This window comes from Brassica oleracea, chromosome C5 (genome assembly GCF_000695525.1).
Source record: "Brassica oleracea var. oleracea cultivar TO1000 chromosome C5, BOL, whole genome shotgun sequence".
Lineage (NCBI taxonomy): Eukaryota > Viridiplantae > Streptophyta > Magnoliopsida > Brassicales > Brassicaceae > Brassica > Brassica oleracea.
Genome location: NC_027752.1, coordinates 1,735,004 through 1,761,869, shown reverse-complemented (window position 1 = coordinate 1,761,869; position 26,866 = coordinate 1,735,004). Strand labels below are relative to the sequence as shown.

At 32.9% G+C, this 26,866-nt stretch overlaps 5 protein-coding genes and 1 pseudogene across 6 annotated transcripts; 4 read left to right on the top strand and 2 right to left on the bottom strand.

Moving 5' to 3' along the window:
- Positions 1–469: 469 nt before the first annotated feature.
- Positions 470–2,583, top strand: LOC106344239 (annotated as a pseudogene).
- A 1,109-nt stretch (positions 2,584–3,692) lies between these two features.
- On the top strand, positions 3,693–6,083 carry LOC106294026 (traB domain-containing protein). Its single transcript, XM_013729644.1, is given in 10 exon segments — positions 3,693–4,088; positions 4,537–4,584; positions 4,665–4,724; positions 4,868–4,957; positions 5,082–5,186; positions 5,321–5,431; positions 5,553–5,608; positions 5,610–5,642; positions 5,754–5,865; positions 5,939–6,083. Coding segments are annotated over 10 exon segments (1,092 nt in total). The 5' UTR covers positions 3,693–3,746; the 3' UTR covers positions 6,074–6,083.
- A 109-nt stretch (positions 6,084–6,192) lies between these two features.
- Positions 6,193–9,034, bottom strand: LOC106292601 (peroxidase 3). Its single transcript, XM_013728218.1, has 4 exons — positions 8,714–9,034; positions 8,421–8,609; positions 8,178–8,340; positions 6,193–6,761 (listed from the first exon to the last, which is right to left on the bottom strand). Exons 1-4 carry the CDS (start codon positions 8,924–8,926, stop codon positions 6,346–6,348), a joined length of 981 nt encoding a protein of 326 aa, XP_013583672.1. The 5' UTR covers positions 8,927–9,034; the 3' UTR covers positions 6,193–6,345.
- A 2,070-nt stretch (positions 9,035–11,104) lies between these two features.
- LOC106292770 (peroxidase 2-like) lies at positions 11,105–12,628 on the top strand. Its single transcript, XM_013728424.1, has 4 exons — positions 11,105–11,386; positions 11,466–11,651; positions 11,725–11,884; positions 12,076–12,628. The coding sequence occupies exons 1-4, from the start codon at positions 11,174–11,176 to the stop codon at positions 12,477–12,479; spliced, it is 963 nt and encodes a 320-aa protein (XP_013583878.1). The 5' UTR covers positions 11,105–11,173; the 3' UTR covers positions 12,480–12,628.
- Positions 12,629–15,793: 3,165 nt separating this feature from the next.
- On the bottom strand, positions 15,794–17,227 carry LOC106293848 (peroxidase 2). The gene is given in 5 exon segments (XM_013729485.1): positions 15,794–16,311; positions 16,496–16,655; positions 16,691–16,824; positions 16,827–16,875; positions 16,982–17,227. Coding segments are annotated over 5 exon segments (963 nt in total). The 5' UTR covers positions 17,195–17,227; the 3' UTR covers positions 15,794–15,904.
- Positions 17,228–21,014: 3,787 nt separating this feature from the next.
- On the top strand, positions 21,015–26,858 carry LOC106295321 (homeobox-leucine zipper protein HDG2). Of its 2 annotated transcripts, XM_013731187.1 has the most exons (13): positions 21,015–21,253; positions 21,531–21,576; positions 22,606–22,885; positions 22,969–23,086; positions 23,831–24,019; positions 24,279–24,692; positions 24,778–24,879; positions 24,962–25,162; positions 25,258–25,435; positions 25,511–25,782; positions 25,855–25,950; positions 26,023–26,390; positions 26,482–26,858. In XM_013731187.1, exons 2-12 carry the CDS (start codon positions 21,543–21,545, stop codon positions 26,368–26,370), a joined length of 2,232 nt encoding a protein of 743 aa, XP_013586641.1. In that variant the 5' UTR covers positions 21,015–21,253; positions 21,531–21,542; the 3' UTR covers positions 26,371–26,390; positions 26,482–26,858. The 2 variants fall into 2 exon arrangements, with proteins under 2 accessions (XP_013586641.1, XP_013586642.1); XM_013731188.1 differs by lacking the exon at positions 21,531–21,576.
- The last annotated feature ends 8 nt before the right edge of the window (positions 26,859–26,866 follow it).

Genomic DNA, 26,866 nt, shown 5'->3' with positions numbered 1-26,866 from the left:
TTGATCTCTCTTTCAAGTTTACTCTCACACAAGAGACTGTGTGAAGTAAGTTTGGGGGAGAGTCTACTATCTCATATTGTGTTTTGTTTTGTCTACTTGTCATTGAGTCTCATGCATTCCATTGTGCATACCTATCAAAAAAATAAAAAAAAATGAAAATTTTCAAAAATCACAAAAAGAAGCATTTAGTTGCATCATTTGCATCTGTAGAATTGAGTCTAGAAGCATTTAGATTGCATTCACGCATAGGGAGAAACCTTGTAAAGAACACATGTCTAGAACTCGATTTGACATCCTAGCTAAATATATCAAGTAGCTTAAGCATCTTTTGAAAAAGCTTGTAAGCTTCGAGCTTTGAAAACTCTTCTTGAAACATGTTGCTTGCTTGATGATTGATATTGTTTTTGAAACCAACTCCAAATGAACTAAGGCTTAATGAATTTTCATACTACTTTCTGTTTTATTTTCCTTTGTCTACCTTCTTGCCTCCCTCTCCGTATCAATGCTTCAGTCTAAAGACACTATTAATTCCTACTTCTCATCTTCTCATCTTCTCAAGATCAACCTCAGAGCCTTACAGAGATCGATCACATTGTCTTTGGGATCGGATCGAGCTTGAACTCGTGGCCTGCACGTAGAGATTATGTTAAGCTTTGGTGGGATCCTCAAAGAATGAGAGGGTGTGTATTTGTTGACCAACCTCTCTCGGCTTTGGAGAACAACACAGATTCTCATCTTCTCCCTCCGATTTGTGTTTCTGAAGATACGTCACGGTTTAGGTAACTATGCAAACTATTTATATCATCATTATTTTAAAGTAGGTGTAATCTGTGCTATTAATTACCCCATGTTTCAAATTTATTTAGGAACTTTAAACTCATTTCTTACATTTTAAAAACTCTTTACAAATGAGTTTAAAGTTTATACCCTAATAGTATATAACTTCTAAAAAATTCATTACTTCCAACAAATTTAAGCTGACATTCTATTAGTCAAAATCATATAATAATAAATAATAATTAATATTTCGGTTTTATTCTTTTAGTTTTCCTTTCTAAATAGAGTATAGCTAAATTGAATCGACCAATTAAATAATTGATTATGCAGATACACTTGCGCAGGCGGCGACAGACGCGCGATAAGAATCGCGCGGTGCGTTTTAGAAACCGTAAGGATGTTTAATACCTCTGCACATGAAGTAAGATGGTACGTGTTTGGAGACGACGACACGATATTCATCCCGGAAAACCTAGCAAGAACACTCTCTAAATACGACCACAGATCTTGGTATTACATAGGAGCTGCCTCAGAGATTTATGAGTCGAACAGGGTGTTTGGAAACGACATGGCGTTTGGCGGTGGAGGAATCGCTTTAAGCAGTTCGTTGGCTAACGTTTTAGCTAAAAATTTCGATTCTTGCATCGAACGGTATCCATATTTGTACGGAGGAGACTCTAGGATTCATGCTTGTGTGCTTGAGCTTGGAGTTGGTTTGTCTCACGAACCTGGCTTCCATCAGGTTTTACAAAATTTCAACTTTTTATATATAGTTATCAATTTTTTTGGCTATTTTCTCCGATAGTTTTTTTTTTTACTTTTGTCAAAAATAACTCTCAATGAAAAAATTGATCAAAATAGTCTTTTTAATTTTGAATTTTTTTATTTTTTATTTTAAATTTTTTAAAATTTGAAACTTTATCTCCAAAACTTTACCTTTTAACTCTAAATCATAAGTCTAGATTAGTTAACCCTAAGATAAAAATACATTTTTACCCTTTAATAAAATTTATTTTGATCATTTTTTCATTGAGAGTTATTTCTACGAAAATAAACTAAAAAAAAATATCATACTGAATTTCTCTTAGTTTTTGTTCAAAAACTGATTAAAGGTTCTTTTTGGGTCGAATTAAAAAAAAACTGATTAAAGGTACTTGTTTTATTTATTTATTTATTTATGCAGTTTGATCTGAATGGAAATGCATTGGGAATATTGACGTCACATTCAACGAGACCATTGGTGTCTCTACATCACATGTCCCACCTTGATCCACTTTTCCCAAACTCAACCACTTTCTCAGCCGTCCAACACCTCTTCTCCGCCGTAAAACTTGATCCTCTCCGTTTGCTACGACCGTCGGTACTCTTGGACCATCTCTGTCTCCTGGGGATATACTGTTCAGGTTAATTATAATATCATTTTGCCAATCTTAACGTTAGAAAATGTATTAAATCAAATTAATTTGATGTTTCAATGTTAGATTGAGAGTAGGCATATGTTTGTACGTGATGTTTTGCGAACACAATAAACGTTCCGACCATGGCAAAATTTCGGCGGGTTGGCAAGTGTGTACACATTCAACACAAGAGAGTTTAATCCTGATCCCTGTAAAAGCTAGACCTGTCACTTTCTTCATGGAATATGTTTCCTCTGATCCCGGTGATGGAACTATCAAAAGTGTGTATAAGCAAGCTTACGAGAATTGCACGTATGATCCCATTTCATCGCCCCGCAAAATTGAAGAGATTAGAGTGTTCTCGACAAGATTCGATTCCGATATCAGACAAGTAAGTAAACTTGCCTAATTAAAATTTTGTGTTTGAATATCGATAATATATAGGATGAAAAGTGAAATGTTGGTCATCTGTGAAAATCATAGCTAAATTATAGTGAGTACTTGTTCAAATGTCAATCACTAAAGTTTCCCTAGAAATATCACATATTAAATTCAGGATAAACGCTTTGAAAATGTTAAAAGAAGAAGATACATGCTTGAGAATACTTTAAGAGGTTCTCCATTGCAAGTAAAAATCTTACATTTTTATTCATTTAAAATTTTACTCATCTTTGTTTGGATGTGGTAGTTGAAGGCTCCGAGAAGACAGTGCTGTGATATTTTACATAATTCGACCGAAGGAAAAGTAATGGAAATTTCGATTCGAGAATGCAAAGAGGATGAATTCATCTATATGCAACCCTAGTCGCAACGTAACTAATATACTAATATACCCTCCTGTTTTTCATTGCTATCCAAATGTAACCTATATCGTTGCAAAATAGTTTTTATTTTCCGTATACTATAATATACTAGTATACCCTCCTGTTTTTTGAGATTTGCGGTTAACTATTTTTGATATATTCACCGGCCGTAACATCCTTTATGAAATGTATGTATTTGAATTGAGAATCTATGAACATGCAACAATAAAATAAGTATGATGGTAATATAATATTTTTCTGGCTAATGGTCAAAACATATAATAGATGTACGAGAACGGGAGAGAAGAGGATTTGAATGGCACGAAAAGAATGAATCAGTGAACACACGTTGGCAAATTAAAAAAAAAAATCGAAAGTTCAGTTAACTAAAGGGTGGCTAAATTATTCTTTCTTACGTATACATTTAAAGAATGATAGTTTACTTGTATCACAAGATAAGAATCCAACATTTTGATAGCAGTGTACGTAGAATAAAGGAAAGTCACAATAACAAAATTTAAATGTGAGAGTCTGGTTTAGCATGATCGGAACATAACGTTAATTAAGTTTTAATTTAAGGTAAAATGAAAAAGAATTAAAACAGAGTTATAATAGTAACCGTTAGCCTACTAATTAGCAACAGCCCATACGATTTTCTCTCCATTTTATAAACCATTTGCCTTTGTTTCGATGAAATAAGTAACCACTGCTTGATCTCATTCCCTATCCTCCAAATTACAAATCTGTCATCATCACCTTCTCGTTGTCGATGGAGCCAATGCAATCTCCGTCGGAGGTTCACTCTGGCGAGGACTTCGTTCACATGGAAGACTCCAAGCCTACAGGCGTTATGTCGTTAAGCGACAGCATAGTGAATGTGGAGAAGGCGGACCTGCTCGACAAGGCTGTGGAGGAGGAAGAAGGAAACAAAGTCTCCGATTCCGTGGTTAGCGACGGAAATGGAGCGGATGTTGGCGAGTGTTCACCGGAGACGAGGAGAGTGGACCTCCCCGAGGATCTGACGAAAAGCCTTGTGATCTTAACGTGCGAGTCCATAGGGAATAATGGATCTTGCGATGTGTATCTCATCGGGACTGATCATGCATCAAAGGTATTCTTTTAAAAAACAAATGATTAGAAGGTTATGGGCTCTAAGGTCCGTTCAGTACATTGGGGTAACATCCATACTATGTTATGTTTCATTAATTCTCTTTAGCAAAGCAGATCCTCCCAATGAAAATCGAATATATAATCATAATAGATTTCTTAGACTTTAGGGTTCGAAGTTCCGTACATCCTCTAGGTAACATCCATATTATATTACGTTACATTAATTCTCTTTAGTAAAGCTGTCCTAACAAAAATTGAATACATATATATATGATATTTCTTGTAAATTTCTAAGTTAACAAAAGATACAGTTTCGGAGTTTTTTTTGGATGGGTTAGAAGTCTTGCTGACCTTCAAGCTTAGTTAGCTCTTTGTTGTTTGATTAGACTTTGATAGACTAGCATTCAATCATTCATAGTTGGATAATCGTTGCAATTATTTTGTTACAGGAATCCTGTAGACAAGTTCAAACAATAATCAGTATATTGAAACCAGAGGTTCGTCTCTCGTTACATATGTTCCCTGAGAACTTAAGTTTGATATCTTTTGGTCTAACCACGTGACTGATGATTAATAGGTTGTATTCCTGGAGTTGTGTTGTCGTCGAATGTCTGCTCTCCAATCTCAGACTGTGAAGGTTCGTTTTTCACAAATTGCGATGATAGGTTTTGTTGCTGTCCATGCCTATTTGTTGTTGATGATATATCAGAGATTCATTTACTGATACACGACTCTCTTCTAACCCTTTTCATTATTCTGACATATATTTTGTTTCTCTAGACTCCAACTCCAACCATGTCAGACATGATAAAAAATTGGAAGCAGAGAGAGAACATGTTTGAAATATTTATTGAGTTGATTCTTGCAAAGGCAGGTTTCCTTCATCAAGATATTTTTTACGGAACTTTATAACTTTCTGAACCAATAATTTACATCATGTCCCTCTTTTATTTTTTTATTTTTTATTTTTATTTTTTCCCTGTCCCTCTTTTAGATTTCCATTAAGGATGTGGATGTTTATGGTGATGAGTTTCGTGTGGCATATGAAGAGGCCCTTAAATATGGCGGCAAGGTGGTTCTCGGCGATCGTCATCAAGAGGTTATATGTTAGTCCACAGTTTCAATGTATTCTTTTTAATATATGTAATGCATCTTACAACATGGAGTTGCTGCATTGTCTCTAGCATGGTTCTAGTTTATATTCATTAGATTTCACTTTTTTTTTCTGAGCAGATCACGTTTAAAAGAACATGGGCAAAGATGCCTCTATGGCTCAAGGTAAAGTGTATATACTTCCCGCTGTTTGTAGCTTTCTTTTTGCCGAGCGCTCAAGTGGACGGAAAGGTTAGTCTTACTTTATAATTTTTGTTCCTTTTTTACACATGTATTTTAATTTTTGTTCCTTCATCATATCCAAGTATTTCTTAATTGTTGATGTCTTTTTCTATGATAAATTTGGATGAAGGAACTGGAAGAAATGGACTCGTTGGATACAACCACACAAATGAGCAAGGATTATCCATGTCATGGATACATTTGTGCATGAGCCTGACCAGTTAGTGTTCCTCAATCCCTCTCTATATAAACTGAAATAGTAATGTTGGTACTGGCAAATATAGAGAAGGTTGATGATGATTGGTGGTGGCAATATAAATGAAAATTTCAGGTACATGTCATATGCTTTACTGAGTGTTGCAAGTGAGCGCAGTTCAGTTGTGGCAGTTGTTGGCAGCTCGCATATTGATGGAATTAAGAAGAACTGGAAGCAACCTATATCGGTTTGTTGTTGACAATCTCTGAACTAAAGCGTTCTTGGATTTGGTTTATTTCATAATTTCATGGAATTTGCAGATGAAAGATCTAATGGAGATAACGGAGTCAGTCTTTACAGTGAAGAGGATAGTATCATCAGTGGCAATTGGATTTGCAGGGATAGCTATTGTTTCGGTCATTCGTCTTACAAGAAGAAGGTCAAAGAGACTGTGATGGGGGCGAGTTTTTCTTCTTTTTCTCTGTTCACTTGTTATGTCAGTTGATGAAACCTTTTCATGAGAATTTAATAAAGTTTTTTTTTTCTGAAGGCTTTGATAAATGAATTGGCAATGTACTCGAACCAACACAACTAAAATGTCATGATTCCTACAAGACAAGAACATCTCTTTATTGACCAAGTCTTTTTTTTTTGTAACACGCATCATCATTCTTATTATTTTTCACAAATACCCCCAAACTCCCACATACTCAAAATTATTACCCCTTTAACTATTTGCAACGGAACATTGCTTTCTAACCACTCCTGCTGACCCAGTCTTGACATTTATCCGACCCATTTTCTCCATCGACTTGGCAAACTCAAAGAAGAAACCTTCCACCGAACCCTTCAAGATCTGGTTTATATTTGAGAGCGTTGTGGGGTTGGTGGTGAGAGCAGAGTCTGATTGAAACAGACCTCTACGCTTGAGAAGGAGCTGGTAATAACTTAGATCAAACGTCTTACGGCTCCCTGGATCCATCTCCACGATAGTCGTGTTATCCTTGAGGCTAGGACATTTCCTAGACTTGAGATTTGCTGCGTATTCGCTGTCTAAGGCAGGATCTTTGTCTCCACGACCCGTGAAATTGTAGAGACGGTTTGTGAAAGACGAGCAATGAGATACACCAATAGTGTGAGCCCCTGTTACAAACACCACACATTTTCTAATAAAAATCTTGAAACGTAATGTTTTATCGTGAAAAAACGTACGTCAAAATGTTTTACTAAAGTTATAATACTATAAGACATTATAAATAAATGAAATCGAAAACATGGAGAGAAAATCAAGAAGAAATTGCGTTTATAATTTACATTTATTTTAACATGAGAAAATATTTGCATTTAAAACATTACTAAATCCAGTGCGCGGATAATATTTGTACTAGTTTTCGTAATAATTATTTGGATGAGATTATATTTTTTATTTTTGTATAACTTCTTTTTTAATAATTTACTTTTATTTTGGACGTGTATATAACGTTTGTATTTTAGTTTGTTATTTATTGACAAAAAAAATTGTTTTGTGAAACACAATTTGGAAGAGATAGACATTTATGTAAATTTTGATATATTCAAACTTTGAAAACTTTTGACCATATAAGAATAATAGATACTCGTTTGGGAAGAATTTATTTGCAAAATAGCTATACTTATTGTCTATGGAATTAGCCCATTGGTTAAAACAAAGAATGTACTTTGATCAAAAAGAAAATTTTGAAGATAAAAAGGAATTAAGTTGTTAGAAGTTATCTTGTTTGCATAGTACGTTAGTTAAGATTAGATTTATATGTTGTTAATGAGGTTAGAATATTCTATTATATTTGATTAGATTTTGATAATTAATAGAAATTAAAATAATTGGTATTACAATATAGATATAAACTCCAGTATCCCTTTATAATACATGGATTAAATAGATATATAAAAAAAAGAAAACATATGTAATGTCAATTATGTTTTGAATTATAAATATATATGACTGAAGCTTATATGCGACTTATTTTCATATTAATAACTATAAAATGGTGGTAATGTTTGTATGGGTCAAGCTGAACCAAATATGAAACACTTTGATTTCTTTATGTACGCAGGTATTGATCAGAGAATAAGCAGAAAATACCATGTTTTTTTTTCTAATCGTAAATAAGTGTTATTGCATTACTCTTCTATAATAACATGGTCTTGTATATGTAGATTGGAATATAAGCAAAGATGATCGATCATTTGTGGTGACATGGAGTCAAATCAGAGTTAGTGTATTGTTATTCTAATAGTTAATAATGTATCGGTTTTGTTAGATTAATTTCCGATGGTTATGGTAAATAAGGTTTTGGTTTACTTTAAGTGATCCAGTCTCATTATGTAAGTAGCGTGTAAATATATAATGTGTAACAAACTTGTGCATCTCGTAATATATTAAGTCTGGTACTAAAAATGAAAAAGTCCAAATTTTAAAAACAACCTTCTATGGTAGATAAAAAATAGGACTCTAAATTAATAGAGTAGATTTGCTATATTTTTAGCAGCATGTGATATATATGTGGGTTTTGGCCATACCGGAGAGTAAGACAAGGTCTTTAAGATCAAGTCCTTGGTTTGCAAAGAGTGTCTGAAGATTGGTGAAGTTACTGGTCGGAGGAGGAATGTTGGCTAATGCCTCTGATGCGTTCGATATCCTCCCATCTCTTCTTCCGGTCGGAACACTCCAGTTTGGTCCTCCCTACAACGTACCAAAATTTATGAAGACAGATACTAAAATTTGTAATTTACAATAATGGTATGTGAATATATAATGCTTACGGTGAAAACGATGGCGTCTCGAGATGCTAGAGCGATAATATCAGCGCAAGAGACTATTCCAGGACATTGAGCTTCAAGCACAGCTTTGATTGCCTCAATGAAGCCAAATCCTCTAACCGTTAAGTTAGGAGCTGCGTCTTTCTCCGTGTTTCCTGACGTCGAATTTATAAGCACTGAGCCATCACAACCCTATATATATCCGTCATTAATTCAGTAGCCATTTAGAATGTTCTATAAAAAAGATGAAAAATTAGTTTTTTTTTTTTTTTGAAACAGATGAAAAATTAGTTTACCCGAACAAAACAATCGTGGAAATGCATTCTCAAGAGAGCAGCGGCAAGAGAAGGAGCATTAGAAATGTGGTTTGAAACAAAATCTTGAACGATCTTCTCGGCGTTAGGACAAGTATTGGCGTAGAAGTTCATTTGCAATTGAGCTTGGATTGGTCCGACCAGTCCCACAAGAAACAGAGAGAGTGAAAGAGCAACAGTTGTCAAGCACCTCATCTTTATATTTGTTGTTTTCTGAGACTGTTTCTTTTGGAGGAATATGTTCACTCTGTGGTCTACTGAGACCTTAAAAATAGCTTATATAGAACATTTTGCATGTTTGTTAGTGTGCCTGGGTCCATCTAAGCTAACTAACATGTGCTCTTATGAGTTGTCCTTTATTTTTATTTTCGGACTCATAATCAGCGGATTCAGCGCCATCCACAATAAATTTGAAAGTTTCAAATGCATAAATATAACTATAAAAGGTCTCAATATAAAATACCTTTGCACTTACTATTGAGTAGATTTTATATTTAGCTCCAATTTTCATATAAGTTCTTAGAAATTATTCGAATATATATTTTTGAAAAATTGTCTGTACTATTAAGTACTACTAATATGTTTGACAAAACCAAAAAAAACTACTACTATTTCGTGTGTTTACATGATTTTTTGGGGGGTTTGCTTTTTTTTCTATATATTTTTAATTAAAATTTGACACAGTACTTATCTATTTATTATATAATATAAATAAATTGTATTAAAATGGCATACGGTGATGTGTTTTAATAACACTTTGGTCTTGTTTAGGAAATCTGAATATATTACTCCTTTTTCTTATTTCAAAATTTTAATTCGTGAACAAATTTAATATATTTTTCACTGAGTATATTTTAAAACGCCGAAGTTCAAACAATCTACTAACTATATCTATTTATAGTGATAAAATAAGGATTAGATGAGCTATATGTAAAGAAGGTGAATGTTTGGTCCGTAAATGGAGCTATAGTAAGTTGTAAGTAACATGTAAACTCAGAGTCAAACTTAATTGATTGTATTGAGCCTTATACTGTCATAATCAACAACAACAAAAAGTTTATATATTATTGAGATTATAGACAAAGTTTTAGACTATTGACCAAAATAAGACCAATGTAATCGTGAATTTGAATATATAATTTTTTTTGACAAATGGAAATTTGAATATATAGTTTGTTGTTATCAGTTAATACATCCAGATGTTTCACTAATGAACCGTTTCGATACCACTGATCTTTCTTTATGGCAAAATTACAGTACTCGACCTTATCCCTAATAGTACAACGAACAAACTAGTAACGGGCAAGAGAGCATTCCACGATTAATATCGATATTTTTATTATAATTATATTTAAGGTAATAGTATATAAGATTAATTAAGGGATTTGGTAACGATATCGATTTTATATGCGAATATATCATATGATAATAGAACATAACACCATAGTTGTACATGTATTCCAACTTTACCACGTATATTCTTATTTTGGCGTTTATGTTTTGTCCTAAATTATTGTCGCTTACATCTTGAACCTATCTTTCTTTGTCACAAGAGAATCAATTTCGAAACATTGTATTATAAGGAGAATTGGAGAGCAAACTAGAACTTCACACAACTTCAATATAGAATTAAATTATAAATAAACAGACGATGGCCTTAAAATAAATAAAAGCTTTACCTGCTCAAGGAGGGCTTTTCGTCTAATTATTACGCCAGTTTTTTTCTCGAAGTCAGTCAAACGTTGGCATCTTCTCAAATAGACAAGCGTAGTTGTTGACAAAAAAAAAAAAGGACCAAGCGTAGTTTTATCAGTATCAAAAACTCTTGTGCAGTTTTTTGTAAATATCGAAAGATATGGGACACTTTCGTAAGTAGTTAAACTGAAAGTTACACGCACTTTTGCAAAACTGTGGACCATTTTATAAATATTTTTTGTAATTTAACATGTCATATTCACTCAATAATTCATTCCTCCCTTTTAAACCAAAGGTACATTTCTATTATAATGGCAAAACAATTGACTTTAAATTTAATAGTGTGGACTTGGTCGTTAGTTTATCTTGTGACTGACTGTTACTGTCCTATCCGTGCCATTACCTGAACTCTATATGACGGAGTAATAAGGGAATCGTGTGATCCACACCCGCCTTATCAGATATATTAATTCTCTGAGAAAAATACAATCATCAAGTGTGAAGATGTGCAATGTTACTGCATGTAACATTGAAGATGTGCACTATTACTGCATGTAACATTGAAAATGTGCAATGTTACTGCATGTAACTTTTCTTAAATTCGAGTTAACGTTTCTCTACATGTAACTTTTCAACGTCTTTTGTTTATCTATAAAAACCATGTGATTGTATCCTTCTTCATCTACAAAACTTCTTCTCATATTTCTTGACTAATACTCCTCAAAGCTAACGACACGAGAGAGAACAATGGCAATTAAGAACCTTCTTGTCCTTGTGATTCTTCTTGGCGTTCTTGGAGTTTCAGTTGCCCATCCTAAGGGTCTTTACCTTAACTACTACAAATACAGGTGTCCAGACGCAGAAGCCATTGTCCGACGTGTCACAGTTCAATATGTTTCTCACGAGCCAAGTCTTGCCGCAGCACTTCTTAGGATGCATTTTCATGATTGTTTCGTTAGAGTAAGTTTGCTTCTTTGAGACACATTCTGGATTATATATATGAAACACTTCTAACTCTTGTTATGATCCATGCAAATAGGGATGTGATGGTTCCATTCTTCTGAAATATCCATATAATGAGACGGAAAGATACGCTGCCCCCAACTTGTCCGTGAGAGGCTACGAAGTGGTAGATGCTGTCAAGTCAGCGCTCGAGAGGAAGTGTCCTGGTGTTGTTTCTTGCGCTGATGTTCTCTCTTTAGTCGCTAGAGACGCCGTCATAGTGGTAACAATTCATAATGGACCGGTCCTTCTCATTACATAACGTACTAAAACTTATTTTCTATGCTTTTTTGTAGATCAACGGACCCTGGTGGCCGGTTCCATTGGGCCGGAGGGATGGACGCATCACAAGAAAATCTGAAGTTAATTTACCATCCCCACTCGCCGGAATAGCTGCATTGAAAAAGAAATTCTTTGACAAGGGTCTTAACACTAAAGACCTTGTTGTTCTCTCAGGTAAGTTTATTAAAATAAAATTTGAATGTTAAATTTATTCATCAAAACCCTTTTTACATAACGTGTGACTGTTTTTGAATGGTGAAAGAATAAAAAAATATTCAGTTAAGTTTATAAACACCTTGGATGCTATCTAAAAAGACTTGACAACTTTATGTTACCAAACTGAATGAAAATAGTTTCTTGCTCAGGAGCTCACACAATTGGAATCTCCCATTGCAGTGTCATCCACCAAGGTATCTACAACTTCACCGGCAAAGCCGATTCTGACTCGTCGATGAACCCTAGATACGTTAGGGCATTGAAGAGAAGGTGCAACCCAGCTGATAACAGGACGATAGTGATGGACCCACGCAGTGTCAAGAAGTTTGATTCCCACTACTTCAACATGGTGGCTCAGAGGAAAGGTTTGTTCAAATCTGACAGAACACTTCTTGATGACCCTGAGACCAAAAGTTACATTTACACACAAGTTGCTACTGCTGGATCTTCATTCAACAAAGATTTCGCTCACTCAATGGTCAAACTAGGGTTCGTCGAAATCCTTACCGGGAACAAGGGTGAGATCAGAAAGAGATGCGCTTTCGTGAACTAATTAACGATGTCCCTTTTGGATTATTATTGTTTTAAAACGTTTTCTGCTTGCTTTGTGATTCAATGTTTACGTTTGCTCCAGTTCAGTATGCTCCGTTTGTAATGTTTTTCTCGACATTATTAGTAATGCAACTGTTTTCTATTGTTCCACATCCGGTATCGGTATATACTAGCCACATAGTTGTATACCAATAATTATGCACGGGTCGTATACTTTGTTTTTTTTTTTGGTTTCCTTGAAATAGGGTAAAAGGTCGTACAATAGCTGACTTACTTATTTGGTTACTGAAAAGTGTAGAATAATTATAGGCTTTTAAAAATTTTAAGTTTTTCCTATCATTTTTTTTTTTTTGGTAAACATGTTGAAATCCTATCGTTTTCCATTATAAGAAATGCATGATCTATATCTGTATATACATATATGTGGTGAAGGGTTAATTTACTGAGATAACATAAGTTTAGCCATCAAATAAATAATTATTTTCGGCAGGATTTGGAATAAACATGCGGTGTCATTTTACGTACATGTGATATGTTTTTTTGATGCCACTGAGAATCTCTGACAGAGACGGGACGACAGTTCCTTCCAAATTTTATATTATTTTGTCTGTGTATCAACTATTATGTTGTCTAAATTGGTGGTCATGCTATACTGTCCCATGATAACCGTAAATATGTCAAATAAATAACCTTTTGTTGACAATTTGTTTTGTAGGGGTATATGTTGTTGACAAATTAGAAGTTAAGGGGGGTAACTAATAAGGATGAGGAGGCTTGAGGCAGACGATGTAGTTTGAGAAAACGATGGAAGAGAATAAAAGAAAAAATGATTCAGGCCAGAATATGAACTTGTGTAACACACATAACCAGAGCCGTCAGAAGGATTTTTTATGCCATAGCCCAAACTAAAAAAAATATTATTTATATAATATTTTACAGTAAAATATTAAGATATAATTATTTCGTAAGATATATTTTTATAAAATTAGAATTATTTTATGTTTCATTTGTGAAATAAAATTTGTAACATATAAATTTATTATAGTCTAAATAATGTTTATTCTAAAATTATATGATAAGGTTTACTCAACAAAAAAATGGTTTCCTTTGCAAATTTTAAGATAAATAATAATAGACTAAAATATTATCACAATGATATCAATATTTTTTGGGCTTGGGAATATTATATTTTTATTACAGTGAATATTTTATAATAAAAAAAAAAATTGACGGAAATTAAATAAAAATAAAATAAAATATTTAAAATAATGTAGATATAATTGCAATTAATTAATATATCAAAGAAGTTTTAAGAACCTTAAGTTGTTATCTAGGTTCAAGTTATCACTTTTTTCAAAAAGAATTTTCACCAGTGTATTATATAAAAAATTTGAAATATGCCCTTTAAGTTTTATATAAAAGTATTAGGGCAATTTTCTCATATAGCTATTTTTAAGTTTTTGTCACAAAAATATCCCTCAAGGAAAAATGATCAAAATAGTCCATTTTTATTTTGAAAATTTTAATACTTATTTTTTAAAATTTGAAACTCTATCCTTAAAACTCCACCTCTTAACTCTAAACCCTAAGTCTAGATTAGTTAACCCTAGGATATAAATATATTTTTACTCTTTAATAAAACTTATTTTGGTCATTTTCTCCCTTAGAGACTATTTTTATGACAAAAACTTAAAAATAGTTATTCTAGGAATTTCTCAAAAATATTATGTCCTAAGCCGATGTTTCAAATTTTCATACGTAAGCACGGCTATGCACATAACAAACTTACGTCTATGAACATAACAAACTAGTTGTTATTACTATCTCTATTTTCTTACATATCTCTTATATATTAAAGAAGAAACATTGTAATAAATACGTTCACACTAAACTGGACACATGTCACGTGTAGAAACATTGTAATAAATGTGTTCACACTAATGGACACATGTCACATGTAGAGAGTTTCTCAGTCAAACTCTACATAAATATGTTCACACTATGTACTTTACTTTTTTTTAATATAAAACTCACATGCATGGTTCTTCTTTAAGTTATTTTTACTGTTTACGAATAGAGATGGATAAATTATTCATAAATTTTGATTCGATTCGAACCGAAAAATTAGGATATCCATTACTCTACGAAGCAAATAAAATACTAAAATGCAATATCCGTAAAAAAAAGCAAATCACAAATATCAATATTTATAGGAACGGATATCTAATTTGATCCGTTATATGCATATATATATACATATATTTAAAGAATTATATATAAGTTATATATTATAGTTTATATAAATTTTAAAATAATTTTATTTTTAAATAATTTCATTTTAAGAATTTTATTTTTCATGTATTATTTTGAAAAAAATGTCATTTAATATTAATTAACAGTATCTTTATATATTTATCAACCATCTTTATATACTTTTATATACACATACATGTGTATATTGACGTGAGCACCTTATAACTAAGTATTTACCACAACTGAAATATCTAATTTTTTTAAGTTAAAATATTCTTTCTTAATGCTTCTTTCACAATCGACCAAGTTGTAGTAAAATGATTTGTCTTAATAATTTTTTTTTAACTATTATCCATTAGAAACTATAATATGAAACCATTGGTTCGACATCACGACTATCTAAGATCCATAATATGAAAACAAATAAATAATAGTAATTTTTGGTTATCACAGAAAAAAAAATAAAAAACATCAAACATTTTAACCGAACAAACAAAATAAATATTGATTTACAATTATAGTTATATTTCAAGAGATTAAAAACCAAAAAACAACCTAAAGCCGAACCGATATCCAGATTAAACAGATTAATGTCTTTTTATTAAAAAATAACGAAACTAATAATCACATTCCGCGCAAGTCGCGAGTTATTATCGAGTTACTAATATAGTATTTGCATATTTTAAGAAATAAATAGTCTTTCCAAAGAGCAAAAGAGACGGCAGAGATGAATCTTATGATCATTTCAAAGATGTTGAGTTTATATGTTCCTGAGAATTGAATTATTTAAGCATCATACCAGCATCAGAAAGATCGTGTTCTCTGAATTCTATCAAGAACACAGGATTTATTTTCTTGTTTAAAGGAAAAATATTTATATTACAGATGGCTACCTAATTCTGCAATGATTTTTTTTTTAAATGCGCTCCAATGATCTATAAAAAGCCTGAGGAGATTATTTGTCGTGTCTGCAGCGGAATGATTATGATTTATGCATCTTATAAAGGAGATGATAGTTAAAGAAACATGACATTCCAAAACATCATAAGAAGGACACTGAAATACTCTTGTCTGAAAACAGACTTGAAGGAAAGGAAAAACATCCAAAAGAAAGAACAGTTGGAACAATGTTGAATCCACAATCCAAAGAAAGAGAGAAAGCTTTGATGAAACTCAGTTTACGAAGGCACATTTCCTCCTGATCTCTCCCTTGTTCCCGGTGAGAATTTCAACGAAACCTAGTTTAACCATTGACTCGGAGAAATCTTTGTTGAATGAAGATCCAGCAGTAGCAACCTGTGTGTCAATGTACCTTTTGGTCTCAGGGTCATCGAGAAGTGTTGAGTCAGATGTGAACAAACCCTTCTTTTGAGATACAATGTTGAAGTAGTGAGAATCAAACTTCTTGACACTGCCTGGGTCCATCTCCACTGATGTCCTGAAATCAGTTGGCTTGCACCTTTTCTTCAATGTCCTAACGTAGCTAGGGTTCATCGAAGGGTCAAAGTCACCTTTCCCGGTGAAGTTGTAGATACGGCTGTTTATGAGACCGCAGTTAGAGATGCCAATGGTGTGAGCCCCTGCACAATAAACCATTATAATAAAGTTCAGAGGTTATGTACACAGAAATAAACTTGTAAAGGTTATACGCATCGAAATAGACTCTCAAATTATGGAAAATTTTTTTTTATTAAAATTCTTACTAAATGTTTATAACCTCAAAATTTTAGATTCCGCCCTATTAAACACTCGAAAAAGCCATACCTGACAGAACGACAAGGTCTTTAGTGTTAAGACCCTTGTCGAAGAAGTTCTTTTTCAGTGCAGCTATTCCGGCGAATGGGGATGGTAAATTAACCTCAGATTTTCTTGAAATGCGTCCATCCCTCCGGCCCAATGGAACCGGCCACCATGGTCCGTTGATCTGTAAGAAATCATAATAAAGTGTGAAAACGCTACCACTAAGACAGCGTCTCTGGCGACTAAGGCAAGAACATCAGCGCAAGAAACCACCCCGGGACACTTCTTTTCTAGGGCTGACTTTGCAGCATCGACCACTTCGTAGCCTCTAAGAGACAAGTTTGGTATAGCGCTCTTTCTGCGTCCTTGTTTGGAGATTTCAGAAGAACTGAACCATCACATCCCTATATACATAAAATCATAAGTCATAACAATAGTTAGCATTGTTGTTCATATACATTGTTCTAGACTTACAAACGCAAAAAAAAGAAAAGTGAAGTAAGAGCTTACTCTAACAAAACAATCATGAAAATACACCCTTAGAAGAGCGGCTGCAAGACTCGTCTGGCGAGAAACATATTGAACTGTGACACGACGGACAATGGCTTCTGCATCCGGACACCTGTGTTTGTAGTAGTTAAGGTCAAGACCCTTCGGATTAGCAACTGAACCTCCAAGAACGCTCAGAAAAACTGCAAGAACAAGAAGGTTCTTGATCGCCATTGCTCGTTTTCTTTGTTGAGTACTACCCAGGAAATCCTCAGAACCAGCTTGGAGATGAAGATGAAAGAGAGACTCACAGGCCTTTTATAGACCACCCAGAGACATTGAAAATGTCCATGTAGAAGTATCAAGTGGAATTTACATAAACCCATTTGCAGTTTTCCTCTGTTTCTTAATATTAGGTTTTAAAAACAGAGTAGGGGGAGGAGGACATTGCAGGGCCTCCACTAAGCAGAAAAACTCAAAATCATCTTTTGCTATTTGAAAAGGTATGGACTTTGGACAACATGTGAGTTGTTTTATTAGTTCTTAGCTCTCAAAGTTGAAAAAAACTATAATAAACTGCTATGGTGTGTGGAATCCACGTTCTTATATTATTTTAGAAAATCATCCAAGTTGCTATATTTAGTAACTGGAAATCCATATTGCTTAGTAAACTAGTCTTGTGAGACAAGTAACCACCTAAAATTAGGTTATTATATATACATAGTCGTCAAAAATGCTCGTCGGTCTCAGTGGTGTTTAATTTTGGGCCTTGCCGATTTATTTGACGGGCCTAAAATTGATCAGTTTTACGGCCCATTCTAGGAATCAGAAAGACAAAATTAATCAGAGTTGTAATTAGGTTCACACGATGAACATACATTCATGGCCTCGATTCAAAACTGATGCGATAAATTATTTACTTCATGATGCCCCCATATATCATTTTTCTACGTGACGTTTATAACAGTTTTTGGGTATGTACATGTAGCAGTTCTTTTAAATTTTAACTTTTAGAAAAGTAGCAGGAAAAAAAAAACTCAAATGTTAGGTATTGAATTATTAGTTTTTGTTAATGGGAGAGTACAAATGAAGAGGAGGTTAAAGTGCAAGAGAGGCATGAGAGCAGTAAATAGCCGAAGCCATGCAGCCTCTGTGTTAACATTTAATGCTAAAAAACTACTCGCCACTAGACATGTAAATTAGGGCCGAACCCGTAGCCCGAACCCGCCTAGCCCTAAAAATTACTGGGTTTGGGCTTAGCTTTATAAGCCCAAACAAAAATTGGGCCTTTCGGGTTAAGCTCATTTGGGTTTTGGATATTTTGGGCTTAAGCCCGTTTTGGTTAGGGCCGGCCCGAAAACCCGAAATTTATATTTTAGCGTAAATATTATCCTTCTTTCTTGTAATCGAAATTATTATTAGTATTGATATATTATTTTAATATTTTTATTCAAACTCTAATAAAGCAAATATAAAAATTGTTAATGCACTTTATTGTTTCCTCATTACAAGTGTTACATTTTAAATTTTACAAAAGTACCTTCTTCTTTCATGTACAACATTTTTTTATTTTCAAAATACAAAGTATGAAACGTTTGACCATGTTTATCATAAATTTTGTTCTCTTATATTTTTTTGTTTTAATTGATAATTGATTATTTAAATCTTATTAAATTTGGTTTGTGTATAAAATGTTTTTAAAGCATACGAAAAAATAAAAAAATTGTGATAGAGAAGAAAATTTTAAACTCACTTTATATATTTTTTATTTTTTTTAAATGAAACTCTTTTTTTTTAATGAAAATTCACATGTATTAAAACGATGGAGTGACAATGACAAATTATTTTTCGAAAAGCCCACAAAAGCCCTATAGCCCTATAAGGGCCGAGCCGGGCTTTGCATTCTAGGCCCAAATTATTTTCGGGCCGGGCCAGACCGGACTCAAATATTTACGGGTTTAGCGGGTTTGGGCCGGGCCGGACCAGGTCAGCCCGAATTGACACCCCTACTCGCCACTCTATCATCTACATACAGCTCCATCTATATGTGTACATACGTACGTATTTTTAAAAAATTTATAAAATTACATATTACAAATTTTTTTAATTATTTTATTAACCTCGGTATGTAAAAGCTAATGAAGTAAATAGCAATATCTTTTTAAAAAATGCAATATCTTTATAAATCTTCGCGTGATAAAGAGTGTAATTACATATGAATGCATGAATTTAAATTTAAATATTTATCATTTATATGGTGAAGATTTATATTTAAATAGCACTAGTTGATTTTCCCATGATCATGCACGGGTATGCATATTATAAAATAAATACATTACAATAATTTAATAATATTTTATTTTTAATTATTTATATTGTAATCAATATGAATGGTTTCAAAAAAACATTATGTTATTTTAATTAGACGTATAGTTTTTGATATATAATATCTCTCGGCTGTTTGGTTATTATTTGAATATATTAGATAACATTTACATTTCCGATTCAAATATAATATTTATAATATTATTTGAAAATTTCATATTTATCTGTAGTATGTTAAGCCTTTCTATAATTTATATGTATAAAAATATTACTATAAATCAAAAAATATTATTTTTAATTTAATGTTTGTCTTTGTATAAAAAATTAGAATTGGTCTAGTTACTCATTTTGTGGGTACATTTTGTTATATATCTTCTGTCAAATTAAAGTATAATTATTTTTATTCATTGTATTAGTTTGGTTGTTCATATTAGATGTGTAAATATATTTTGATTTTTTATAGTAATTTAGTATATGTTAATTTGGAAAAACAAAATTATAAAAATAAAGTGATGATAGGTACAAAGTTACATAAAAATATAACCGATAAATTTTAAAAGGAAAGATTATTTATTTACTTTAATATGAAGATTATTTTTCTAAACTTTTCTTTTTATGTAATTACATTATATATATAAAAATATATTCGTCTTAAATTTTATTAATATTTTATTATCATATATATTATTTGAAAAAATAAAAGGCAACCTAAATAAAAAAAGGAAGATTAAATTAAAAATTTATTCATTAAAGATATTTTAATTTATGTTATTTAAATTATCTTTTAATAATTTGAGAAATAGATTGATTTAAATAAAATGCTTAATACTTTTAAAATATATATTATGTTGTTTAAGATTATCTTTTAAAAGTGAAGAATATTTCTTTACTTTAAAATCAAGATTATTTTGTAAACTTTCCATATTATGAATTACACTATATATATAAAAGATATTTTCGTTTTTAAAATTTATAAACCTTCTTTACTATATTGGTTATTTGAAAAAATAAAGAAAAAGGAAACCTAAATAAAAAAAAAAGAAAAAAAGAAAAAAATGGAATAAATATTTAATAATAATAATTAGATATATTTAATTCATTAATGATATCATTGTAATCAACCATTGTGAGAGTTAACGTGAGCATGACACGTATGAAACTGACTTCTCAAATAATATTATAGAGATAACGCACGCTATAGAATAACGAATTTAATTTGTGTCTTAAAATAAATATTTAATTTTCATATGAAATATATATCTAGATAAGTCCTTAGATTTATTAACTGAGTAAAAAATTTTGATTGTAGTTAAATAACTTTCTCTATATAGAACTTTCATCTAAGAAAACATTATTTTTAAAGTGATGTAAAGTTAATTAAATTACTTACAAAACGTAATTAATATCTATGTTAGATTTTGGTTAATTTTATCATCCAGATGATGTATTAATTCGCTTGTAGCTATATAAGCGAAGATTAATTTGGTTGTTTTCATTATGTGATATTTTATAAAATTAATAAATTTTTAGAACTATATAATTATATAATGATAGCGTGGTCTCTATTGGCCTTTTAGCCGTCATTTCGAGTATACTATAATATAAAGTTATAAACAATACTAGTATATAATAAAATTCAAAACAAATTTTGTAACATTATCTCTCTATGTTCTCCCTCGCTCTCTATAAGCGTGGATGATAATAAAGTGTCCCACTGTCACCATTTAATTTCATTGCACCCTCTCAATACTCTTTGCCATTACTCTCCTCTCCCAATTTTTCCTCTCTCTTCCTCCAAGATTTTTTTTTTTTTTCCTCCAAGATTTACACCTAGCTTTCAAGCTCTTCGCCAAAAAACCGCCTGATCAGTACAAAACCATCTCTGGTTTTCCGACAAACAAAGCTCAGACCACACACCGATACGCTCCTCTCTCTCCCTTTAGGGCTTCGTCGCGTCTTCCTAACAATGTATATCCTCATCATTAATTTATTGAGTTATATATATATTTTTTCATTAATATTAAGCAAAACCTTTTTCATTTGTCTAATGTAGTTGATCATTACACTAGTGTTTTAGCCTCTTCATAAAACTCTCACTTTCATGAGGATTATATAACCAAATAAATCTCGCCTATGTTGAATTTGTCATTTATTTAGTCTTAATTTTCATTGTAACATTAATTGATAACTATTTTCCCTCTGACTTTCTAATACTACTATTTTTTTTTTTTTTTTTTTTTTTTAGTTATTGAGATGTATGTCTGAAGACAACACTAGGAAGAAGGTTAAAGGTTTATATTATATTCTCTTCTCTTCGTAGATTCTTCTTACTATACGTTTGTTTTGATATATAAAAACGTGTTTATATTTTATATGCATAACTAAATATTCCATCTATTTGTGAAGAAAAACGTTAATTATATACGGTAGTGGTAATAAAAAACAGCTGGCCTTATGTCACGTTGGTTGTATGTTGTGTAATAACTTCAACGTTGGTCCATCGCACCGTGCACAGACTATATAATATTTTTCATTTAACTGTTTGAAAAGTTGCAAAAGATAGTAAATTAGCACTTTTCCTGGAGTGTTTTCCTTATATAAGAGTCTGCTAATGATTACAGTATATTTAATTACATTTCGTTCACAAATATTGTTTTTGTTTTTCATAACCAGGATAGAGAGGATTATTTGTATACCTACTTCTTGCCCATTTTAATTTGCTTTGAACAAATGAGTCCAAAATTTCTCTTTCCATCTTCTCTCTCCCCATGAATTCCAATACCATTCTATTAGAAAATGGGAAAATTGGATATAAATGTGGTTTTCTCGAAATAAAAAATTTATCAAGTCATCAAATGATTTCCATCTACACAACATATAATTTTTCAATCAGTTTCAATTTTTTTTCATTTTAGCCTGCTGGAAATTTTTAAGGCAAAAATGTTGGGGGGGGGGGGGGTTCGAATAATTTGTATTATGTGAAATTCATTATTTTGGGTTGGTTATTAAATAACGTATTAATATGATTGTGATGTTTACGAAAGGCTCTTCTTTCTTGCTTTCAATTAGTGGGTCCTTTGATTCCTACCAGCATCTCCAAAATCTTCGTTTTTCTTTGAGCCTATAATCTTTTGTAAGATCTTCAAAAAGAAAGATAGAAAACTCCAAAAAGATTGAAGGTGTTGACGTGGAATAAGTATTGCCATATTTTTTCACAATCTTCGTGAAACTTCTCTTCTTATTGACTTGATTCTTGTACCCAAGAAGAAACCCTAATTCTTTATAACATCTGTCAAAACTTTCTATTCTTTTCTTATTAGGGCTTGCTTTCAATTTCAAGTTTAAGAAAGAGATGTTTGAGCCAAATATGTTTCTTGCGGATATGAACAACGAAGATAGCAACAACCACAACTACAACCATGAAGACAACAACAATAACAATGAAAGATTTCTTCGGGACGAGGAATTCGACAGTGCGAATACTAAATCGGGAAGTGAGAATCAAGAAGGCGGATCAGGAAACGATCAAGATAATCATCATCCTAATAAAAAGAAACGATATCATAGACACACTCAACTTCAGATCCAGGAGATGGAAGCGTATATGCATATCACAAATTTCATGTTTAACTTCACTAGTTTATTTTTCCATTAATTTAGTATTATCATTGGTTGTTAAATAGATTCTTCAAAGAGTGTCCCCACCCGGATGACAAGCAAAGGAAACAACTTAGCCGTGAACTAGGTTTGGAACCTCTTCAGGTCAAATTCTGGTTCCAGAACAAACGCACCCAAATGAAGGTATATATACTTATGATCATTTATACACTTATGGATCTATATCAAAGTATAAATATACTGAAAGGCTTATGTTATGCTCTGACGGCTAGACCTACATAATGCGTCTGATCCCAATCACATTAATTTTAGAAGAAAATTAATTAGGAATTCTATAATAGTATAATATAGGCCTAAGAAATGACAAGCTTTTGGGTGGATTTTTGTTGTTTGATTTATAGTTTCTGCACTAATTCGAGTAGAAATTTTGCAGGTTTTTTAAATATAGTGATGTTTGATTTAAAATTTTCTACATTGATTCTAGTAGAAGTTTTGGCAGAATTTTTAAATGTAGTTAAAATAATTGACTTAGTTTTCTTAATTTGAAAAGTTCTTCTTTGGCCGAAACTATATTTTTGGCGAAATCAGCCATAGAAAAATTGTTTAGTTGAAAACAACTTGCCCATTTAATAGCTAAGTTAGAACCATAATGTATAGACAGAAACGTTTTGGACTCATGTGCTTACGCTATGCAAATACGGTGAACACACATAACGTGTATGCAAGTGTATCATGTGTGTAGTATATACATATACTTTTCCTCTTTTAGTAAGAACCCTTTGTTGCTTCATGATAGTACTCAAATTAAAAAACTATTCGTTTTCTAATTTAATTATATTACGATTAACAGCAACAAACAAAAATAAAAGACACAATTAATCATAGTGAAACTATGAAGACAACATAAAAATGAGTTTATTGGTGCAGAATCATCACGAGCGGCACGAGAACTCGCATCTTCGGGCGGAAAACGAAAAGCTTAGAGGAGACAACATTAGATATCGAGAGGCTCTTGCAAATGCTTCATGTCCTAACTGTGGTGGTCCAACGGTTATTGGAGAAATGTCCTTTGACGAACACCAACTCCGTCTTGAAAATGCTCGTTTAAGAGAAGAGGTATATACGTGAATTAATTGATCATACCTTATACTTTATTGTCTTTAATTGTAAGTAGTAAAATAATAGTTGAAGCATTTTCTTTTCAAAAAGAAAAGTTAAAAACACAGGTTTTCTAAGTGAAAATATACAAATCTTAAAACATACTTTAGCTTAAAGAAATCGAGAGAGTAAATAGATAACTAATATATAATTGTAAGTTCTTGTGACATCAAACGATATTATATGAAAACAAATTATCTTCTTGTTTGTCATCTAGATCGATCGAATATCTGCGATAGCAGCCAAATACGTAGGCAAGCCAGTCTCAAGCTATCCTCTTATGTCTCCACCTCCACTTCCTCCACGTCCCTTAGAACTCGCCATGGGAAACTTTGGAGGAGATGTTTACGGAAACAACCCAACCGATCTCTTCAAGTCCATCACTGCACCAACAGAATCTGACAAACCGCTGATCATCGACTTAGCCGTAGCTGCAATGGAAGAGCTCATGCGAATGACTCAAGTGGACGAGCCTTTGTGGAAAAGTTTGGTTGTAGACGAAGAAGAATATGCACGAACGTTTCCTAGAGGGATCGGACCTAAACCGGCTGGATTTAGAACCGAAGCCTCACGAGAAAGCGTGGTTGTGATTATGAATCATGTGAACATTGTTGAGATTCTCATGGATGTGGTAACAAACGTTTTGCATTTTATATATTATTAGTAATTTTCTGTTATATGTTTGATTTTTTTTAAACATTGATATGGTGTCGCAGAATCAATGGTCGGTTGTTTTCGCGGGGATGGTGTCTAGAGCGGTGTCATTAGCGGTTTTATCGACTGGGGTTGCAGGAAACTATAATGGAGCTCTACAAGTGGTAAGTTTTGAGTCTTACTTACTCTATTGTAATAATGTAAACCTAATAACTTGGAACTCAAGAAACCACTCTGTTTTGTCAGATGAGTGCAGAGTTTCAAGTTCCAACACCGTTAGTCCCCACCCGGGAAACTTACTTCGCACGTTACTGTAAACAACAAGCAGATGGTTCTTGGGCGGTTGTCGATATTTCATTGGATAGTCTCCAGCCGAATCCACCGGTTAGATGCAGGAGGCGAGCTTCTGGGTGTTTGATTCAAGAGATGCCAAATGGATACTCTAAGGTAACAACAAATAAAAAAACATTAGGTTATATGTGTATGGAATAAATGTAAATTCCAAAATGTATATTTTTAAGCAGAGATGATTAATGTAACAGGTGACATGGGTGGAACATGTGGAAGTTGATGACAGAGGAGGAGTTCATGACTTATATAAACACATGGTTAGTACTGGTCATGCCTTTGGTGCTAAGCGCTGGGTAGCTATTCTCGACCGCCAATGCGAGCGGTTAGCTAGCGTCATGGCTACAAACATTTCCCCAGGAGAAGTTGGCGGTATAAACATAATACTATTTGTTTTACACAAGTACTTTCTCAGAATCATAGTACTAATTTTGATAAAATGTGCAGTGATAACTAACCAAGAAGGGAGGAGGAGTATGCTGAAACTGGCGGAGAGGATGGTTATAAGCTTTTGTGCAGGAGTGAGTGCTTCGACCGCCCACACGTGGACTACATTGTCTGGTACAGGAGCTGAAGATGTTAGAGTGATGACTAGGAAGAGTGTGGATGACCCAGGAAGGCCTCCGGGTATTGTTCTTAGTGCCGCCACTTCCTTTTGGATCCCTGTTCCTCCAAAGAGAGTCTTTGACTTCCTCAGAGATGAGAATTCAAGAAATGAGGTTAACTCTTTTAGTTACTACTAGTCTACTACTAACAACTTTGAGCAGAGTCTTAATGAGATATTTTTGCAGTGGGATATACTGTCTAATGGAGGCGTTGTTCAAGAAATGGCACATATTGCTAATGGGAGGGATACAGGAAACTGTGTTTCTCTCCTCCGGGTGAATGTGAGTAGATTTGTTTGTTATAATTCATATGATCAAGGCTTTATACTTTTGAATCTTTTTTTTATGTCACAGAGTGCAAACTCTAGCCAGAGCAATATGCTGATTCTACAAGAGAGTTGTACTGATCCTACAGCTTCCTTTGTGATCTATGCTCCGGTTGATATTGTAGCCATGAACATAGTGCTAAACGGAGGCGATCCGGACTATGTGGCTCTGCTTCCATCAGGTTTTGCTATTCTTCCTGATGGTAATGCAAATGGTGGAGGAGAAGGAGGGTCGCTGCTGACCGTTGCGTTTCAGATTCTGGTTGACTCAGTTCCCACGGCTAAGCTGTCTCTTGGATCTGTTGCGACTGTTAACAATTTGATTGCTTGCACTGTTGAGAGGATCAAAGCTGCTATGTCTTGTGAGACTGCTTGAAAAAAAGCACCCATTATTAGGTAGTTTCAGTAATAAACAGTTTGTAGATTTTTTGTTGTCTAGCTGTTAGGCCTTAATGTGATCAAAATACTTGTTTGGTTCTTCCTGCAGGAAATAAGATATCGGTTTGAAGAGAGCTTTTTCGGTGTTAAGCGGACGAGTCAAGAGCGAACCTCACAAGATAGACCATTGAGTAAGGTTATATGTGTAGTGTTAAGTTTTTGCTCTGCTCAACAAATAAGCAGTGTAAAAACTTTATACTTACAAGTGAAAATGCAAATGGTTTTAAGAGGTTCGGGAATTGACTTCCCCTGCAACATACTGGATTAGAAAAGTTAAAAGTTTAAACTTTAAAGGTCAGAGATGCGCTCATAAACTTGTTTTTGTGTCAAAGACTTTGAAGCTTGTATTTGCTTTGTAAGCGTAAGGAAGTTGGTTTATCAAAAAGCTCCCACTTTAGGTTATGTAGCAGAGATTTCAAGCATGAATTTGATGC

Excerpts from the sequence above, each read along its gene's own strand:
- LOC106295321 (XM_013731187.1), top strand. The coding sequence starts at position 21,543 with ATGTCTGAAGACAACACTAGGAAGAAGGTTAAAG. Across the intron at positions 24,020-24,278 it reads ATGCTCGTTTAAGAGAAGAG|ATCGATCGAATATCTGCGAT; the intron begins GTATATACGTGA and ends TTTGTCATCTAG. Across the intron at positions 25,783-25,854 it reads ATGAGAATTCAAGAAATGAG|TGGGATATACTGTCTAATGG; the intron begins GTTAACTCTTTT and ends ATATTTTTGCAG.
- LOC106292601 (XM_013728218.1), bottom strand. The coding sequence starts at position 8,926 with ATGAGGTGCTTGACAACTGTTGCTCTTTCACTCTCTCTGTTTCTTGTG. Across the intron at positions 8,341-8,420 it reads GAGACGCCATCGTTTTCACC|GGAGGACCAAACTGGAGTGT; the intron begins GTAAGCATTATA and ends GGTACGTTGTAG. Across the intron at positions 6,762-8,177 it reads AGACCTTGTCTTACTCTCCG|GGGCTCACACTATTGGTGTA; the intron begins GTATGGCCAAAA and ends TGTTTGTAACAG.
- LOC106292770 (XM_013728424.1), top strand. The coding sequence starts at position 11,174 with ATGGCAATTAAGAACCTTCTTGTCCTTGTGATTCTTCTTGGCGTTCTT. Across the intron at positions 11,387-11,465 it reads TTCATGATTGTTTCGTTAGA|GGATGTGATGGTTCCATTCT; the intron begins GTAAGTTTGCTT and ends CCATGCAAATAG. Across the intron at positions 11,652-11,724 it reads CTAGAGACGCCGTCATAGTG|ATCAACGGACCCTGGTGGCC; the intron begins GTAACAATTCAT and ends GCTTTTTTGTAG.